A 19,243-nucleotide genomic window follows, 5' to 3' on the forward strand; every position below is an offset into this window, starting at 1 on the left:
CCTGAGTAGATCCTGACATTTTCTTCAAATGAGGCTTTGGCATTGATTCTTCAAATTATTTCTAATATAATAACAAAAAGCATTAAATGAGCAGCTGGCTGAAGACAACACTAAAACTGTCAGGCAGCATTTACTCTAGTACAATCAGGTTTGGTATACTTTATCGTTTTTAAGGTCTTTCATACATAATTATCACAGAAAGATCGATACAAAAAAGAAACAAATAAAAGACAAAGTAAAATCAAACTTTTTTGGTTTCGAGAATGTATGATCAGCAATTAACCTGATAAACTCAAATCTCTCCAAAGTCATCCAGTTTATCCCTCCATCATCCAGTCGTGTTTGGCTGTGGTGGCGCATTTCCAAGTCTCCACAATCTGGGACAGCAGCAGAGTTTCAGGAAACTTTTCCTCCACGTAAAGAGGCACCTCCACTTCTTTACGGTCCATATAGGCACACACCGTCTCTTTCACACTGAGAAGGAGGAAAAGTTGTAGATAATAAGGACCATGTTTGCATACAGGAAAGCTAAAAACAGAAAATTATACCAACTACATAAACAACATGAAACTTCAATGCTGATGTCGTGGTAGTTTTTCCTACATTTACTGTCGACTGGCCAGGCTTGTGATTGACAGGAGCCAACCACAGAGAACATATTACAAACAATCCAATTGTTTTCTCTCTTGTCTATAGCAGTCATAATTTATAAATATTAATTGAACAAATTACATTTTGAATTGTTGAAAGAGTGCCATGCCCCCTCGAGTTTAAATGATTATTGGAAGTCCCTAATAACTTAAATCTTCAACTGACTTGACTGAGTAAATGATGACCACATTTTGAGGGGCTTATTTCTTTTATTTATTAATGTTTGGTTTTACAAGGTGTTACCCTGGTAACATATGGTAATATGTGTATCAAGCCTCATGACAAATGCCGGCTGGGACAGGCTCCTTTCACAATAAGTACTTTAGAAAATGGATGGGATGTTTCTCAAAGTGTACATACAATTTTATCAGCTTGTTGCAGAGGTGGGACAAAGTCATTGTTATGCAAGTCACAAGTAAGTCTCAAGTCTTTGCCCTCGAGTCCCGAGTCAAGTCGAGTCAAAGATGAGGCAAGTCCCGAGTCGAGTCACAAGTCAAAGCCAACAAGTCTCAAGTCGAGTCCAAAGTCCTACCATTTTAGTTTCGAGTCATTTCAAGTCCTCTTACCACAGAAATAAAATGTATACAAATCATGTATGTCTGTAAGATTTGTATTTATTTAAACCTCTTTTTATACAGTGACATTAATCAAATAAGGGCCCGCATGTTTTGCAAATTGCAACTCTTTTTTTGTCGACTACCTCGTAATTTTTATAGCCAAACGAAACTATCTTCGGTATCATTTTGCCAACTGGCGCGTTGTTGCTTGTGCTTCATTGGTTGTCTTGCAATGTGCCTGCTTAGATGCTGTCGAATCAAAACAACGTGGGACTACAGTGATTGGATGTCGTGCAGGCAGCGCGCGTGCTCTCTGCATGCATACAGGTGGTGCACATTTTTTTCACAGATGCAGATAAACTGAGAGAGGCGTGGCCGTGTGAACATTTTCTTCCCCAGTTTTCATGGGAAGTAGCAAGTCTTCTCGAGTCAAAAGGCGCAAGTCCAAGTGAAGTCACGAGTCATTGATGTTAAAGTCCAAGTCGAGTTGCAAGTCTTTGTACATTTTGTCGAGTCGAGTCTGAAGTCATCAAATTCATGACTCGAGTCTGACTCGAGTCCAAGTCACATGACTCGAGTCCACACCTCTGGTTTGTTGCAGTCTATAGTAAATAGTCAAAAGTCGCTGTCCTGATCAGTTCACACAGCCTGCTTCAAGTTAGAAACACATGTCTATATTTTTAAGGAGGTATGTCTGACATCACCACATCCACTGCAGATATCACACTGTGCGTTATATTATAAAACTGCTCAGATATTTGATAAAATGCAGACACAAGGTCATCACAAGCAACGGGACACAGTCCAAATTCTTGTCTTAAACAACGGAGAAACAAAACAACAGTCTCAGCACTTTATTGTTGCTGAAACACATTTTGTAAATATGATGTTTAGGATTCGAGCTATCCAAACAATGGCCTCTTTAAACTGTTGTGGTCAGGGAAGCGCTACCGCACTCATAGGGCCAGAAGGGTCATATAGTATGTGACAAATAAAAACTTAAACACATACATGTTTTTATGCTGCATCATTCCAAAAAATAAGGAGATATTTTAGATGTCTTCTGCACAAAATGTAGCCTGACAGAGGGCATTGGGAGCTCCAATAAGATAATAAGTGAGTTTGAACAAAGTTTAGCTACACAGTACGAGTTTGTATTGACAGTGAGGTTTAGGGGGTAATCCACATCTCTATTCAGGTCTACTGTGGGGAACAATTGCATTAACAAGGAAATATTTTGTTTAACAGGTTTACCTCCAGGATGGTTTGTAGTTGTCGGTGGCCCTCGGACGTCCCAGACTCAACAGGAGGAACTCGTGCATCTCAAGCAGCCATTGGTCCATGTTTCCCCTGGACATGAACCCTTTTAGCTCAGTCTTGTCTTCCTCTGTCAGCGGTATCAGGTACTCAGCTGGATACCCCGAAAAGGGCTCCTTTTTTATAGAAACATGGAGTGAGGTATTTTATGTGTGAAACATTGTATATTATGTGTAAAATGTTTTGTTGAAGTATACACTGAAATTAGCCAAAAAAATAAACAATCGGTCATAAAAGCATAAGTCATGATCCTAATGCCCAGTTTTTTTTTATTTTCTATTGTTGTGATTCTACTTGTTTAACCAGCTTACCCTCTTGAGACACAGCATGCTTTCAGATTTGAGGGAGGAGAGGAGTTGCCACAAAGAAACACAGTGTCTGAGCTTGCATCTGCCCAGAGCCTAAGGAAATAACACAGCAGAGTAAAGAGTCTGTTCCATACAGTCTAAAAGCACACAACAGGGATTTAAAAAAATATTACTTTATACCTACAGTTTATTTTCTTTAGTTTTGGGGTTTAGAGGATATAATTAAGATGGGATTTATTATTAGGAAGCTTTATTTTTGTAGATTAACTTATTTCACTTGTGTTTTTTTGATGCTGATCTGACATAATTTAATTAATGGTAATTAAAATATTCGTAATATATATTAGTTTTAAATGTCCCTATTTTGTGTAGATGGGGAACTACATAACATTTACTGTAAGACAGTGAAGTGATGTATTAAGCTTGTTTTCAGAGTTGTTTTGTCCAACTGTGGTGGTAATTAATTACTTTACTCACGACCTGAAAGTAGTTATGATGTATGAAATTATAGCTTCACAATTTTTCAAGTCTGTCTTAAAACAATAATTGGGTGCCCGCATGAACACTGAAGCAGGTTTTGCTGACATAGCTCTCCTTTAGCTTTAACCTTAAAATATACAACAAACAAAGAGGCTGCACACGCATTAACCTGCAATATGTGACGATCGATGTGGTCGGCCATCTTCAGGATGTCCTGGAGGTAATTGACCAGCGACATCATGGGATCACCCCCAGTCATTGAGAGGAAACCCAGGAGCAGCTCCGCGATCTTGAGCGCCTCACACACCTCGCTGTAGGAGTCCAGCTCTCTGGACAAGGCGTTCCGGGTCAAAGAGGGCAGAGTGTCCTGAAGGAACAACAAAGTATGAATAAAGCCTGAAGCCATAATGTCTGTTGTGCATTAATATGTGCACATTACAATTGTCAAATGTCATAGTTAAAATTGACTGACAGTCAAACTATCTATGTATGAATTACCTTCTGGATGAGATACCATTAACCGTTAAACAAAATGTTGACCCACAATGTAATAAAATAATTAACAGGTGAACTCAATGATTTGTACTGTTTTAAATACAACAAGAAGCCATTTAAAAGAATATAATAGTTTGATTAATGAGCATTAGGTAATACATCTGTCAAAAATAAAACCCTGCATGTTGGACTATAACCTTGTAGAATGCAATCCTGAATAAAATGAATCAGCAACAATTGTAACAGATTAATACTTTAAGGTCATTCATCAAGCAAACATACCAAATATTCTCTGGTTTCAGCAGGTCACATAGAGCATTTGCTGCCCTTCTGTTTTATATAATTGTAAATTGAATAACTGTGGGTTTTGGACTCAAAACAAGACATTTAAGGAACCCTGGGCTGTGGTAACTCGTGATAGACATTTTCACTATTTTCTGATGCTTTACAGACAAGAAAATTACCAAAACATTAATTGTTAATGAAAACCATCTTTTGTTGCAACCCTAGTAAATGTCTTTCCTTAAATGTCATCATCATCATCATCATCATCATCTTCTTCCGCTTATCCGGTAACGGGTCGCGGGGGTAGCAGCTCCAGCAGGGGACCCCAAACTTCCCTTTCCCGAGCCACATTAACCAGCTCCGACTGGGGGATCCCGAGGCGTTCCCAGGCCAGGTTGGAGATATAATCCCTCCACCTAGTCCTGGGTCTTCCCCGAGGCCTCCTCCCAGCTGGACGTGCCTGGAAAACCTCCCTAGGGAGGCGCCCAGGGGGCATCCTTACCAGATGCCCGAACCACCTCAACTGGCTCCTTTCGACGCGAAGGAGCAGCGGCTCTACTCCGAGCTCCTCACGGATGACTGAGCTTCTCACCCTATCTCTAAGGGAGACGCCAGCCACCCTCCTGAGGAAACCCATTTCGGCCGCTTGTACCCTGGATCTCGTTCTTTCGGTCATGACCCAGCCTTCATGACCATAGGTGAGGGTAGGAACGAAAACTGACCGGTAGATTGAGAGCTTTGCCTTCTGGCTCAGCTCTCTTTTCGTCACAACGGTGCGATAAATTGAGTGTAATACCGCACCCACTGCGCCGATTCTCCGACCAATCTCCCGCTCCATTGTTCCCTCACTCGCGAACAAGACTCCAAGGTACTTGAACTCCTTCACTTGGGGTAAAGACTCATTCCCTACCTGGAGAAGGCACTCCATCGGTTTCCTGCTGAGAACCATGGCCTCAGATTTAGAGGTGCTGATCCTCATCCCAGCCGCTTCACACTCGGCTGCGAACCGATCCAGTGAGTGCTGAAGGTCACAGGCCGACGATGCCATCAGGACCACATCATCTGCAAAAAGCAGCGATGAGATCCCCAGCTCACCAAACTGCAACCCCTCTCCACCCCGACTACGCCTCGATATCCTGTCCATAAATACTACAAACAGGATTGGTGACAAAGCGCAGCCCTGGTGGAGGCCAACTCTCACCTGAAACGAGTCCGACTTACTGCCGAGAACCCGGACACAGCTCTCACTTTGGTCGTACAGAGATTGGATGGCCCTGAGAAGGGACCCCCTCACCCCATACTCCCGCAGCACCTCCCACAGTGTCTCCCGGGGGACCCGGTCATACGCCTTCTCCAGATCCACAAAGCACATGTAGACCGGTTGGGCATACTCCCAGGCTCCCTCCAGGATCCTTGCGAGAGTAAAGATCTGGTCCGTTGTTCCACGACCAGGACGGAATCCGCATTGTTCCTTTTCAACCTGAGGTTCGACTATCGACCGAACCCTCCTTTCCAGCACCTTGGAGTAGACTTTACCGGGGAGGCTGAGAAGTGTGATACCCCTGTAATTGGCACACACCCTCTGGTCCCCCTTTTTGAAAAGGGGAACCACCACCCCGGTCTGCCACTCCTTAGGCACCGTCCCCGACTTCCACGCAATGTTGAAGAGGCGTGTCAACCAAGACAACCCCTCCACACCCAGAGCTTTAAGCATTTCTGGACGGATCTCATCAATCCCTGGGGCTTTGCCACTGTGGAGTTGTTTAACTACCTCAGCAACTTCCACCAGGGAAATTGACGACAATCCCCCATCATCCTCCAGCTCTGCCTCTACCATAGAGGGCGTATTAGTCGGATTTAGGAGTTCCTCAAAGTGCTCCTTCCACCGCCCTATTACCTCCTCAGTTGAGGTCAGCAGCGTCCCATCCTTACTGTACACAGCTTGGATGGTTCCCCGCTTCCCCCTCCTGAGGTGGCGAACGGTTTTCCAGAAGCACCTTGGTGCCGACCGAAAGTCCTTCTCCATGTCTTCTCCGAACTTCTCCCACACCCGCTGCTTTGCCTCTTTCACGGCAGAGGCTGCAGCCCTTCGGGCCCTTCGGTACCTTGCAACTGCCTCCGGAGTCCCCTGGGATAACATATCCCAGAAAGACTCCTTCTTCAGTCGGACGGCTTCCCTGACCACCGGTGTCCACCACGGTGTTCGTGGGTTGCCGCCCCTTGAGGCACCTAAGACCCTAAGACCACAGCTCCCCGCCGCAGCTTCAGCAATGGAAACTTTGAACATTGTCCACTCGGGTTCAATGCCCCCAGCCTCCACAGGGATGCACGAAAAGCTCCGCCGGAGGTGTGAGTTGAAAGTCTGTCGGACAGGGGCCTCCTCCAGACGTTCCCAGTTCACCCGCACTACCCGTTTGGGTTTACCAGGTCTGTCCAGAGTCTTCCCCCACCCTCTGACCCAACTCACCACCAGATGGTGATCAGTTGACAGCTCTGCCCCTCTCTTCACCCGAGTGTCCAAAACATACGGCCTCAGATCAGATGAAACGATTATAAAATCGATCATTGACCTTTGGCCTAGGGTGCTCTGGTACCAAGTACACTTATGAGCATCCCTATGTTCGAACATGGTGTTCGTTATAGACAATCCATGACTAGCACAGAAGTCCAACAACAAACAACCACTCTGGTTTAGATCAGGGAGTCCGTTCCTCCCAATCACGCCTCTCCATGTGTCTCCATCATTGCCCACGTGCGCGTTGAAGTCCCCCAGCAGAACTATGGAGTCCCCTACTGGAGCCCCATACAGGACTCCATTCAAGGTCTCCAAGAAGGCCGAATACTCCGAGCTCTTGTTTGGTGCATACGCACAAACAACAGTCAGAGTTTTCCCCCCCACAACCCGCAGGCGTAGGGAGGCGACCCTCTCGTCCACCGGGGTAAACTCCAACGTAGCGGCGCTCAGCCGGGGGCTTGTGAGTATCCCCACACCCGCCCGGCGCCTCACACCCTGGGCAACTCCGGAGAAGAAAAGAGTCCAACCCCTATCCAGGAGTATGGTTCCAGAACCAAGACTGTGCGTAGAGGTAAGCCCCACCAGATCCAACTGGTAGCGCTCCACCTCCCGCACAAGTTCCGGTTCCTTCCCCCACAGAGAGGTGACGTTCCACGTCCCCAGAGCCAGCGTCTGCTGCCCGGGTCTGGTCCGTCGAGGCCCCTGACCTTCACTGCCACCCATGTGGTACATATTAAATGTATGTAATATATATTTGTGTTTTGACTAGGTAGATGTAAGATGAAATCTAATTGTATAATGTAATATGTCATCATTAATTTACCTGATGTACTTTTCCTTTAACAGCTTTGAAAATGGTTTCATAGTCCCTCTCTTGTGTGTTGACCAGAGTAGGAATTCCCTACAATAAAGCATAAAAGAAAGTGAGTTTAGTAAAACACGGAAATATTACTGTTAAATAAGTAAGACATCAGAGCAGATAAAATACTGACAAATAAAAGTCAAACACAATGTTACAATTTGCTTGGTGAAAATGTCTTACTGTGTTGTTAACTAACACAATGAAAACCATCTGGTTTGCTAGTACAAAACGATATGACAGCCCAAAACAAACCAAGTCAAACAAAATGTGTCTGTTCCATATGGTTTTAGTTGGCTGTAGCCACTGTTTTAAGATGATCGGTATCGCTACATGTAGCGCAAGGCATAATGGAGGTTCCTTGCCAAGGGGGTGCACAATCCAGGCAACAATAGACTGTAAAGAGCTGGTTAAGCTTGTGTGAGTCCATTTAATGTCTTGTCATTTTTCTTTAACCAAACCAGGCTGTGTGGACTCACTGTGCGTGTGATGAGGGGTTTTCCCTGTAGGAAACGGATGAGGATCTGCTGCTGGATCCTGGGCAGGTCATATTGTGAGATCGTTTCATGGCCATGTTCCAAGCTGTACTGGCAGTTGGATAAAACTAGAGGAAGCAGGTCCTTCTCCAGCTCATAGTGGATCACATGCTGCTCCGTTAGCGCTGCCACACTCACCTTGTAAGTGCTGTAGACATCACAAAGCAAATATACACTTTTTAGTCCTGGAATGACATTTATTAATCCCAACCAAAAATGCATAAACTTTCATTATTCCACATTTTTTGTTTAAAAGTAAGATTTTTGGAATACAGCAAACATGTTTGGTTTTCAGCAGACGTGAATGTTCCATAATATATCTATCTTGGTGCTATTACAAAATTCATACATTTTTCACCCAACACACAGTGTGTGTTTGCATGTTTAGCTTGTTCACTACAGTCGTTGAAAAGTCTGCATGTGCATTATGCTTTTACCAAATTCACATTAGGCCTTTTTCAAGGATAGGCATAAGCCTAGTATCTGTCATACTACTTACACTAAACAAGGATTGCATTAGAAAGGGTTAGTGTAATGCCAAGTATGAACAGGAATAATCACAGCAAGAAAAAGCCCTTTCAATGTTCATTTTGGTTTTAGACAGACAAAATTGTGAACCTCACCTTTACGGTACAATGACAAAGCAGCATTGCTGAAAAAAGCATTTCGCATCATGGACCCTTAGACAACGGACCTCCCGCTGGAGGACGCGGGAGATTGTTGTTTACATGATCCTATGATCCTTATGAAGTGTTAAGAAATATTTGTTCATGTTTCTACATCTAGAAATCGTTTGGATCTATATGTTTTGTGTGTGTTTATTTAGTAAAATTCGTTGAAAACCGATGTCCGGTGTTTGTATTTGTTTACAATTTCAATACTTTTATTAATTATTTAGTTTTTATTGACACAATTTTTTTTATTTAGATTTTACTGATTTTAGGGATAAGAAGCATTTGAAGATACTCCAGGAAATGACATCACAATAAGCAAAAATGCCAATGTAAGCACTGACGGGCCAGTTCTATTGCAGAGTTCAAAGGGTTAAACTGAAACATTCTCCCCAGCTCGTTGTTGGTCAACAAATTTGTTTTTGTAGCTCCATGTATGTTTTACCTGCTGTCCTCTCCAGTGTGGCTATCCACAGCGTTCACCAGCTCATTGTGTAGCGCCACCAAGTAGCTGACCAGCCCTGTGGCACACAGGCCTGGACCCTGCCGCCGGGGCAGGAGGTACTGCAGATCACTGTTCAGGTCCAAATCCTCGCTGCAAAATTCATCTGGAATTTTCAACTCACCTGTAAGTTGGAAAGGACAAATACATAAAACATTATGTCCAACACAACAATATGTTAGCATGTACTCATTATGATATTTTATTCAATCACTGTTGCACCAAAGAAACAACTTTTTTTTTAACCACATGTAGCCATTACAGCTCTTTTTCCAAAGACATAATTTTGAAACCAGTGACGTTTGTAGAGTGTGGGCAGAATCACAACACTAAATGTTAACCAACAATTCTGTTAACTTGACTAGAGATAGTTAAATGATTGAGTATCTAAGCTCTAATAATGGAGTTACAGTAGCTGTACTCCGATTACAGTGTAAATGTAAACAACATAACTTGTGTTAAAGTGTTTACTGGATACGTGAAACAATTGCAGAATTGCTTTGCTCTAGTTACAAATCCATTATTAAGATACATTTAAACTAAACTCAACCTAATTTATACAGCATTTTAACATGACAAAGTTGACCCAAAGTGTTTTACAATACAGACAAAAACAGAACAAAATAAAGGAGAGGACTAGTAAAGTTGTCATTGCGACTGTCTCGATCAATGCATTTTTAAGAAGACAAAGGGAAGATGGGTGTTTTACTTACTGCTAGTTACAGACACTCTGAGCAGATTCCATGTTTGTAGGAAGATGACAATGTGTTTCTCATACCACTTCCTCATTTCTGAAAGAAGAAATGTTAAAATATTTACATAGTTCCTATGACAAAAAGTGGAACAATCAATTAAATGTTTGTCTCGCATTGCCAGACCTTCCTCCACAGCGCTGCGTAGGAGGTTCTGGCTAGACCACAAAGCATTCTGGGATGAGAGAAAAACGTGCTCTGGTGTATTGGCATTACTTTAAACCAATCACAATCGTCTCCGGCGGCACTAAGTGCTGGACACAATGACAGTGCCTCTGCAAAATAGCCTCAGGAAAGAACTTGTTTTGGTAGACCGTGTACGTTCAAAGATTGTTTTAGTCGTGCAACAGAAAACTCAGATTGGACAGATAGTCTAGCTAGCTGTCTGGATTTACCCTGCAGTGATCTGAGGAGCAGTTAACCCTAGTCATCAAAAATAGACCGCAGTTTAAAATGCCAACACAAAGAGAAAATGAGGGACATCCGGCCGAATTTCCAGAGGAACCAGAGCAATCACCTAAATGAATCGTCGTCGATATAATTACATGCTAACACTTTGAGAACAAACCAGGCTTAGGTCTAGTTATTGCTCAAAGATTTCACAGCTGTACCTGTTTGTTTCTCAATGAACTCTCCGATGGAGCCCACTATCTGGTCAGTTGCGTTCTGGAACTTTCTCACCAATCGTTTCTGCAGGATTAGGATGTCTGGAAGGAGCTTAATCTGCCGAAATTCTCTCTCCTGAAAAAGAAAAGACACAAATTCATCATATGCTCATAACCATATGCAACATATATTAAGTCATTAAGATAAATGACCATAATGTATCTCTGGCCCATTTATAATATTGCTGATCAAAACGAATAACTATTTGTCAAAATAAAAAAATAATTTTTCATTTTATTGAATATAGAGGTTTTTATTCTGATTTCTTTTTTGAAAGATTACTGGGACAATAAGGGAAAAAAAATTCACTCAAACATTTCAATTACACAGATAATAAAATAATTATAAATGTATTGTGCATGACTTCCTCAAATTGTTTTGGAAAATAAAAGTATTATGAGTAATGGGGCTAAAAAAAGAAAAAAAAAGTTATCCTGACGGTGGTGATTGGGGATCGGCTACACAGCTATCCCCAAGAAATTAGAAGGGTGTATCCCCTCAGAAGCAAGACTGTATTCATCACTCATGTAATGGCAAATTATTACTTTTAGAATATTAATGCAGTGCCCGTTTGGAGTGCGTGCCTGTTCAGAAGGATTGCTTGGTTCCCAGTTTTTTTTTTTCACAACTTTTTCTAACTATAAGCGCAGTTCAGTCGCGGCTCGGCTGCGGCTTATTTAGAGATTCGGCGTGTCACCTTATTTTCATCTAGCCGTCACACATCCAGGTACCGATACCGGTACCTTAATTTCGTTCCGGTACCCAACGGTACCTTTTTTGACACTTTCCCTCCGTAATGACAAAAAATTTATTTCAGTTGTAAAAATGATTTCAAACCTATTTATTCTATGTACTTTAGAATTTTTTTTTTTAGTTATTTATTTAGAACATTTAATACTCCACACAACATAAAACCCCTCTCTCTCCCCTCCCAACTCCGTACCTACAACCTATCAGATCAGATAATTATTGATTTCTTACACTGGAACTTTTATTCTTGTATTTGTATCGTATTCTATTTTAGCCTTTTTTTATTTCCTATCTCCTTTTAATTGCTCTTAGATGTTTTATGTAAACTACTTTGAATTGCATGTTGCTGAAATTTGCTATAGAAATAAAGTTGCCTTTCCCTACAACCTCCAGCCTGTCAGTCAGTCACCAGGGCATAGAGAGCACTGTTGTGCCTGCCTGTCACAAAGGAAGGGTAACCGTGCTGTGGCCGCTTTCAGCTCGCAATTATATTATATTGCAGCAAACGCTATCTGCGTGGAATTTTGAAAAGTGTAACCACACTTGCAACCACTTTACCGGCATTGCCGTGACTCACTTTGACTTAAAGTGGAACTATTATGCTTTTCCCTATTTTCTGTCATATCTATGTTATAATAGATTTTTTTATGTTAAACATGGCCAGAGCTTCAAATAATGAGGTAAACATATTTCAGAGAAATCACCATGAGCTAAAACGTTCAGATTTTCAACCTTTAACAGTTTTTTCTACTCTCGGCTAGGTGTTACGCAACTCCAAGCCGGCCATCTATGATTGGTCATCTGCTCCAGGCAGCAACTACTGGAGTGTTTTTTTAAGCTACTGTATCTATCATCTAAGACGTAATCTTGGATGCCTGCCGATGTTGTTAATTCTCCCTAATTCCAGGTCACATTACTCTTGAAACATTTCCGATTATGCAGTATTTGGTTTAAAAGCCTTTATTTAGATTTTTGATGGTAGAAAGTGTTGCTATATTGTGTTAGTGTCCATTGCTAACTACAGTAGCTGCATGGTAACGCTAGATAGCTGTAATCTTGGCGGCCAATGTTGGTAATTTCTCCCCAATTTTGGGTCACATTAATGCCGGAACATGTCCGGTTGTGTAGTATTTGGTTTAGAAGCCTTTATTGGTGATTTTTCAGGGTACAAAGTCCTGCTATATAGGCTACTCCATTGCAGTCAGTCTCAGTGTTTTTTGAACATTAAAGCATGTAAACATGTTCTAGTAGAATCACAAAATACAAGTATGAACCTGAAAATGCTATATAATAGGTCCGCTTTAAACAAACTGCCAAGGTGTTGCACTTCGCTCCATCTATGTTGGAGCGGAGCCCCGCTCTCTGTCAACATGCAGAGAGGACAGATATGCTCGCAGTTCTCTCAGGCACCGTTTGATTTAACATGAATCGGTCATTGTTAGTAGGCTACCAACATAATTTGGTTGTTACCTAACCCTATGGGCAAGGGAGCGTACAGTGATGTGCCCCGCCCCGGGCGAGAGAAGGAGGGAGCCGGGCTCAGCCTAAACAGCATGCAGAACGGCCGTTCTGCATGCACAAAACAACGTGCTAGAGAGCCCAAGAGCCCTGCCGTTCATCTAACGTGTCTGTGTAGGATTGTATTTGCATGTAAGGTAGACAACATTAGATTTTTGGCGGATAACCACTTTTTGGCATATGACACCCCCCCCCACCCTGCTGTACCACTCATGTGTGGTAGGGACACACAGAGATATCCAAATTTTATAGAGAGATGAGATATCTTGTGGACATGGTTGACATTTGGTCTAAAGCTGTCCAAAATGCAAATAGTTCATTCTCTGAATGTGCAATTACTAAAATGAATCCACCATTAGATTTTAATGTTGTGTAGAAGTGGAATCTTTGAATTGCTGGTGGCCCTAGATCAAAGGTCAGGAGGTCAAAGATATCATCCCTTGAAAATGAATATCTACAACAAATTTCATAACCATCTGGCTAGTAGTTGTCAAGACTTCTTGCTCTTGACCAAACTGATGAATTTAAAGTCATTTAGTCACAAAGGTTTACATCTCACAGACATTCACCTTCTGCAGAAACCTCCAGAGAAGAGGCAGCTCCTCCTTTTGGTCATACTGCTCCACAATGTGTGTGAGGCTGAGCAATGAGAACCTCTCCCTGCAGCTCCACACCGCTGAGCTGTGGACCGGAGAGCCCTGCGGCAGCGACGTCAGGAAGCTACAATCATCACCAAAGGTCGTCCTCATGATGAAGTTGGAGGATACACGGGAGTCATTCCTGATGCTGCCCTTTGCTTCTTGCAGGAGTTGATCAAGATCCTATAGGCACAAAATATTAGCAGTAGTAGGAGAGTTTAATGCAGCAATGGAAAAAAAAATATTGTGCAAAAGAAACCATAAAAATATCAGCATCCATCTGCAATACATATAAGAATATGAGGAGAAGCATTTATTAAAATTAAACATAATTCAATAATTATAATAAAATTAGCTTATAATAAAAGTATTCTGATATTGACATTGATAACTGAGTATATGGTCATACATTATAACTATCTGTCAAACTGGCCATTTTCAAATATCATAAAAGCTTCATCGTCACTAAAAAAAGGAAAAGAAAAATGTAAAATGGTAAAAAGGTAAAAGGTTACCCTCAACAGAGGTGCCATCATATCTGCAGCCACAGTAGTCTCCCACGTGTTTCTGGATGCTTTGGTTGTTAGGTAAGGATCAATATCAGCTAAAAAAAAGTCAAACGGAAGGTATTTTTGTAAAATGTACTGTTATGCATGTATGTATGTATGTAAAAATAAACAAACATTCAGAAATAGTAAGATCCTTTATACAAATACAGGTTTCTATGCCTATCCTACAGATTTAGAAAAATCCAATGCTAAAAAATCTTGTAATTTGTGTAGGTTGTGTGTCCGTCTTTTAGTTTAGGAGACAGAATCAATATTTTTTCACTGTGCATGACAAATATTTACATATTGACAGAGGACAATAATCCTGGAACTGAACAAGCAAAAATGCCTCAGATGGTGAATTGGCAAGAATGAATATTATATGACTGACATAACGTGCAAACACTTTAGTTTTATCGACAACAGTTTATAGCACACAGTACTAGGTGGAATTGCTATTGGAGGTATTGTTTGTTCTCTATAAATTAGAGTGTGGTCTAGACCTACTCTACCTCTGAAGTGTCCTGAATTATCGTGCAACTAACAAACAATTATTACAGTTGGTGACTGACTTACAGGGACTGGCCTGCAATAGCTCTTGAAAGGATTTGAGCACCAAGTGGACAGTTGTAACAGTGTCGTCCGCTCCTCTTCCCAGTGTCTGTGACAGCTGATTCAGATCCTTTATTATGTGTAGACTGAGAAACAAACAAACATCCTCCACAGGTGGCTGGATGATGTGCTGGACAAACTAAAGATATAGAGATTGGGGGACAATGTCATAGATTCAAAAGAACAGCCATAATTAATAGTTCTTTATATCTATTTTGCGGAGAGATTAGTATCTGGATAGAATCATTTGATACCCCTGCTACACACAATGTCAACTCTGAAATATTGTTGGCACTTACAATCCAAGAAAGTTACCTACGGCTCAGAAAGTGCAACACTTAGGGGTTGATATCTAATTTTAAGAGCAAGTCTTCATCTGCTCACCTGGGACTTCTCTGAGGCTCCCAACAACATGGCCAAATGTGTAACCAGCCTGACCAGAGTGAAGGGACTCAGAGATATGTTTTTGGTGTCCAAGGCATCTGGGTTGTTTCTCCGGTCAGGGTCTCCTAGGATGTGGCCAGGCCTTGTGTTATCCCTAAAACAGATTACAATATCATTAAGTAAGTAGTTTGGGGGAGTTGTATAAATGTAACGGTACCGGACATATATTACAACTACATTTAATATCAGTTTAAAAAAAGGAGTCACAAATTATCATCCTAGTCTTGCTAGTCTCACATTAATGATACTAATTTGATTTTGTTTAATATAAAACAGTTTTCTTAATATCTGAGTCAGTAGAATTGGAGTAATCATGTGACACTGGAAATGTCACATGATGTTCCCATTAATCGCCATAATATGGGAAGCTGGAAATATACTAGATGTTTTTGTATTTAAACACCATGAATATAAAAATACTGAACCTCTATTGCTGTGGGTGGTCATTTATCTTGTGTTCACCAAAACAATCTTTTTAAATTTAAAATCGTTGCTAATGCTTTAAAAACTATACAGCAAAACTGAAACTGTGTCTTTGTGGCCTTGCTTTTTTCCACCGACAAACTATACTTAATACTTTTGCATGATCCCTTGCTATATTATGTCCCATGCAAAATCCTGTTTAATGATACTCACTGCTGAAGCTGAATTTGTCTGAATCCCTCCAAGGCCCAATGATTTTCTCCTCCAACCTCCTGGCCACACTCCAGACATCGGCCTCGCTGCATGGGCAGGCCGCACTGCAGAGGAGCACAGCAGATCAGATCATTTTCTTATCTACTCTATGTATTTATAACTTCATGTCTGTAAACACTGTGCAAATAAATTAACTGGTACTGCAAAAAAATTGCTTACCTCATCAACAAAGCATGGATGATTATTTGGACAAACTGTGAAAAAACAATCAACCAATTAAAATAGGCTTAAATCACCTGAATTATTGAGACAGTTTATGTGACTCCTTTAGCATTTGATATGATGACGCAAATTCTAGAGCAATACAGATTATCAGAGGACTTTCAGACATCTGTTATAGAAAATTGTTTATTCAAGATAATTATTTGAGAAAACTAAGCTGCAAAAATGAATGAAATTAAATTAAAATGGTGGTTTATTTATGAATGAATGATACTTACCATACCAAGTGAGCTGCCCATAGTCTTGTTGTATAGCTGCTTGGGCAACAGCTAACATGTCATCAGGCATTGTGGGGATAAATGCCGCCTGTTAGGTAAAATAAAATGAAAATGTTCAAAAGTTCTCATAAAACTAACATGAAAATAATCATTAGTTTTTATTAAAGCTATGAGTATGTTAAAGAGCTTTTCCTTACAACTGTTCTGTTCTTCTTCAATCTGTCTTGGAATACAAATACCCATCCACTTAAGTTTAAAAACATCCCTAGCACTAGATTATGCAAGGCACCTTAAAGTTGTAAAATTGACAGCCTTCTGTCATGTAACACCAAGGAGAGTTGCAATGATCTAAAAAGTCCAATATGACACACGTGTACCTGCATATTTTCAGGAGACAGACCAAGTTGCTTGAGTGGCATCACCAGAGGATGAGTCCCAGTGAGCAGCACAGCTGCCAGATGCATGATCAGCTCGATGATAGTGTTGTCCACAATAGTATGACCAGGGTACATGGCCAGGGCTCCCAACCTGTTGTGAACCAAGGCTGAGGCAAAATCCCTTACTTCTCTTTGATGTAAATACCTTGAGCCCTGGATGAGCTCTCCAAAAGCCTGGCATCGCTACAGGGAAGATATAAGAAGACATACAGTGGCAATTTTTTTATATCAATATTAAACAATTTTCACTCAACATACGTTTTTGAAATTACTTTACAGGCTGCAAACAACAATGGTTGACATGCTTTAAGTAGCAAATGAGGCAGTATCTTTCATGAGGGATTAATTGATACCCTGATTGTTCTTTACTCATAGTCACTTTTTCAATTTGTAAATTAATAATCTAATCCAATTTTCTGAATGATATCACCAGATGTTTAACTCTCAGCGGAATACTATTGTTTAAGACGTTTAATATATTATTCAATTTCTACAATGGTGTATCTTATCCCTCTACGTACCTCAGGGGTTGGATGAATGCTTGTATTTGCAGATCTATACAGAGTAGTAACCTCTCGGAAAAGCGCCAGGAGGATGAACATTGTTCGATTTCTTGGTGGCGCGGTGCATTTCTAAATCAATGTAAAACAAACAATAATTAATGAGTGAGCAGCTACTATTCAGACTGAATGGATATTTGGTCCCAGTAACAACTATGGTAATGAAATCGATCTCAAGGAACAGTCAAAGTGTTTTCAAGTTTTAGCCCTTTAACTGCATAGTTTTAGACTTTTAAATCTATATTTTCTTCATTCCAGGTAATAAAGTAAATTTCCTAATATACAGCGGCAGTGTTTGATTGATAAAAATGATTACCTGGGATGTAAAGTAGATTTGATTTGTAGTAAAAAGGCTAAAAGATTCAAACTCATTGACATGTTATGTATTATATACATTGTATAACTGAAAAGAAACAGCTTTCTCATACACTACCCATATAGACTGCTGGTTGGAAAAAAAAAAGATATTCTGTCCCTTGTGTCAAAACAATGTACCATTTACAGGAATGGGTCAAAAGTATTACTTGTAGCAGCAAAGAGTTTGGTAAATTAAATTTAAATACCTCGCAGACGTCTTCTATCTGCTCAATATCACCGTCCACTACTGCCTTGGCAACTGCATCCCTTACTGCCTTGTATTCCTCTCCATAGGCAAGAAACTGGTCCATATGGCCTCCATCTTCATTCTGGTCACACCATAAAATGAGTTAGAGGAGCAAAAACAATAATAATGTAATATATCCAAATATATGGATATTAAATAGATATGAGATGTCCTGTTGGCTCCCTGGTCCCAAAATAATCTAATAACTGGGATACATTTGACTGATCTGGTTTGTTTCCATGTTTAAGTAAGTAACAACCTGCAAATAATAATATCAAATGATAGTGCCTTGCTGATGATTGGCCCTACTGGCTGCATCATGTAATAATTGTGAGATGTTTACATATACATTTTGTTTTATAGTAGATATGCTCATGAATGGTGGTGTACCTGCTGATGGATCTCTGTAGGGAAAAGCCAGCTGAACTGTGGTTGTTTCACCAGCGTCTGGACGGATTCAACACCCTCCCATTCGCTCAGTTTGCGAATCAAATAAACGCGGTACCAATCATTTCCACTGTCCTCACAGAACTTAATCACCATGTTCAGGAAATCTTCTGCTCCATCTGGGACATTGTTGTCTGCAACAGTAACACAGTCCAATAAACTCTTAATTTTTGTTATTGCTAACCAATGCAAACTGTCAGCAGTAGTGAAGTTATCTCTTACCAGACAGACTGTCACTGATAAGCTGGGCAGCCATGGTGAGTGACAGGCGCAATCGTGCGATGTGCTGCAGATGTTGAATAGACACTGTTGCTGAAACAGAAGTACCATCAGCCAAAAAGTTGTGCAGGAATTGTGTTTCATCATTGTAAAATGGCTTCAGCTCTTCAGCCGTGTCAGATTCTTGAGGCATTTTTTCCCACATGGAGTCCTGCAAAGAAAAGATATTAAACTGTCATTTCAACTGACTCGTGTCAGCAATGAGCAGAAACTGAAACAACAGTTTGTGATACAGCTGCCATCCAAACTCCTCCTGAACCCTTCCTTTCACATTCAGATACTGTAGGGGTAGACAAATAGCAGCCTGTGGGCCAAATCCAGCCCTCTAGCAAACGTATCTGCCCCCCTGACAAAACAGAACCTTTCACTTTCAAAGCTTACATCAAAACTTGTGCATGCTTTTGCACATATGCAAATCCCAAATATGACCTTTTAAAGGTCCAATATGTAATATATTTACTGTAATAAATCCAACAATGACCCCAATGCATCATCAGATATTAAGGATATTAAGGGCTGTAAATTGGGAAGAGAGGACCGTGAGTTTGCAGTGTGTTTAGTGATTGTTGCCGTAATTCTAAGCCAATAAAGTGTGTTCAGTCGGGTGGAGAGGACAGCAAGGTAGTGTTATTTTTAGCGTATCCTACCGTAATTCTAAGCCAAAAAGTGTGTCTGT

At 40.9% G+C, this 19,243-nt stretch overlaps 1 protein-coding gene across 1 annotated transcript in view; it reads right to left on the minus strand.

Annotated features, from left to right (window-relative positions):
• Positions 1-264: 264 nt before the first annotated feature.
• LOC116053034 (E3 ubiquitin-protein ligase rnf213-alpha-like) overlaps positions 265-19,243 on the minus strand; it is a 67,678-nt gene continuing 48,699 nt past the window's right edge. The window contains exons 48-68 of the mRNA XM_036007228.1: positions 18,511-18,718; positions 18,232-18,422; positions 17,801-17,923; positions 17,199-17,309; positions 16,618-16,860; positions 16,241-16,328; positions 15,960-15,994; positions 15,741-15,844; positions 15,045-15,198; positions 14,625-14,799; positions 14,016-14,104; positions 13,432-13,683; positions 10,540-10,669; positions 9,890-9,967; positions 9,120-9,300; positions 7,947-8,151; positions 7,432-7,509; positions 3,483-3,680; positions 2,837-2,926; positions 2,463-2,641; positions 265-474 (exon numbers count right to left, since the gene is read on the minus strand). Coding sequence (XP_035863121.1) covers positions 318-474; positions 2,463-2,641; positions 2,837-2,926; positions 3,483-3,680; positions 7,432-7,509; positions 7,947-8,151; positions 9,120-9,300; positions 9,890-9,967; positions 10,540-10,669; positions 13,432-13,683; positions 14,016-14,104; positions 14,625-14,799; positions 15,045-15,198; positions 15,741-15,844; positions 15,960-15,994; positions 16,241-16,328; positions 16,618-16,860; positions 17,199-17,309; positions 17,801-17,923; positions 18,232-18,422; positions 18,511-18,718 — 3,069 coding nt within the window. The 3' untranslated portion in view covers positions 265-317. The remainder of the gene's footprint in view (positions 475-2,462; positions 2,642-2,836; positions 2,927-3,482; positions 3,681-7,431; positions 7,510-7,946; positions 8,152-9,119; positions 9,301-9,889; positions 9,968-10,539; positions 10,670-13,431; positions 13,684-14,015; positions 14,105-14,624; positions 14,800-15,044; positions 15,199-15,740; positions 15,845-15,959; positions 15,995-16,240; positions 16,329-16,617; positions 16,861-17,198; positions 17,310-17,800; positions 17,924-18,231; positions 18,423-18,510; positions 18,719-19,243) is intronic.

This window comes from Sander lucioperca, chromosome 11 (genome assembly GCF_008315115.2).
Source record: "Sander lucioperca isolate FBNREF2018 chromosome 11, SLUC_FBN_1.2, whole genome shotgun sequence".
In the NCBI taxonomy this organism is placed as follows: Eukaryota; Metazoa; Chordata; class Actinopteri; order Perciformes; family Percidae; genus Sander; species Sander lucioperca.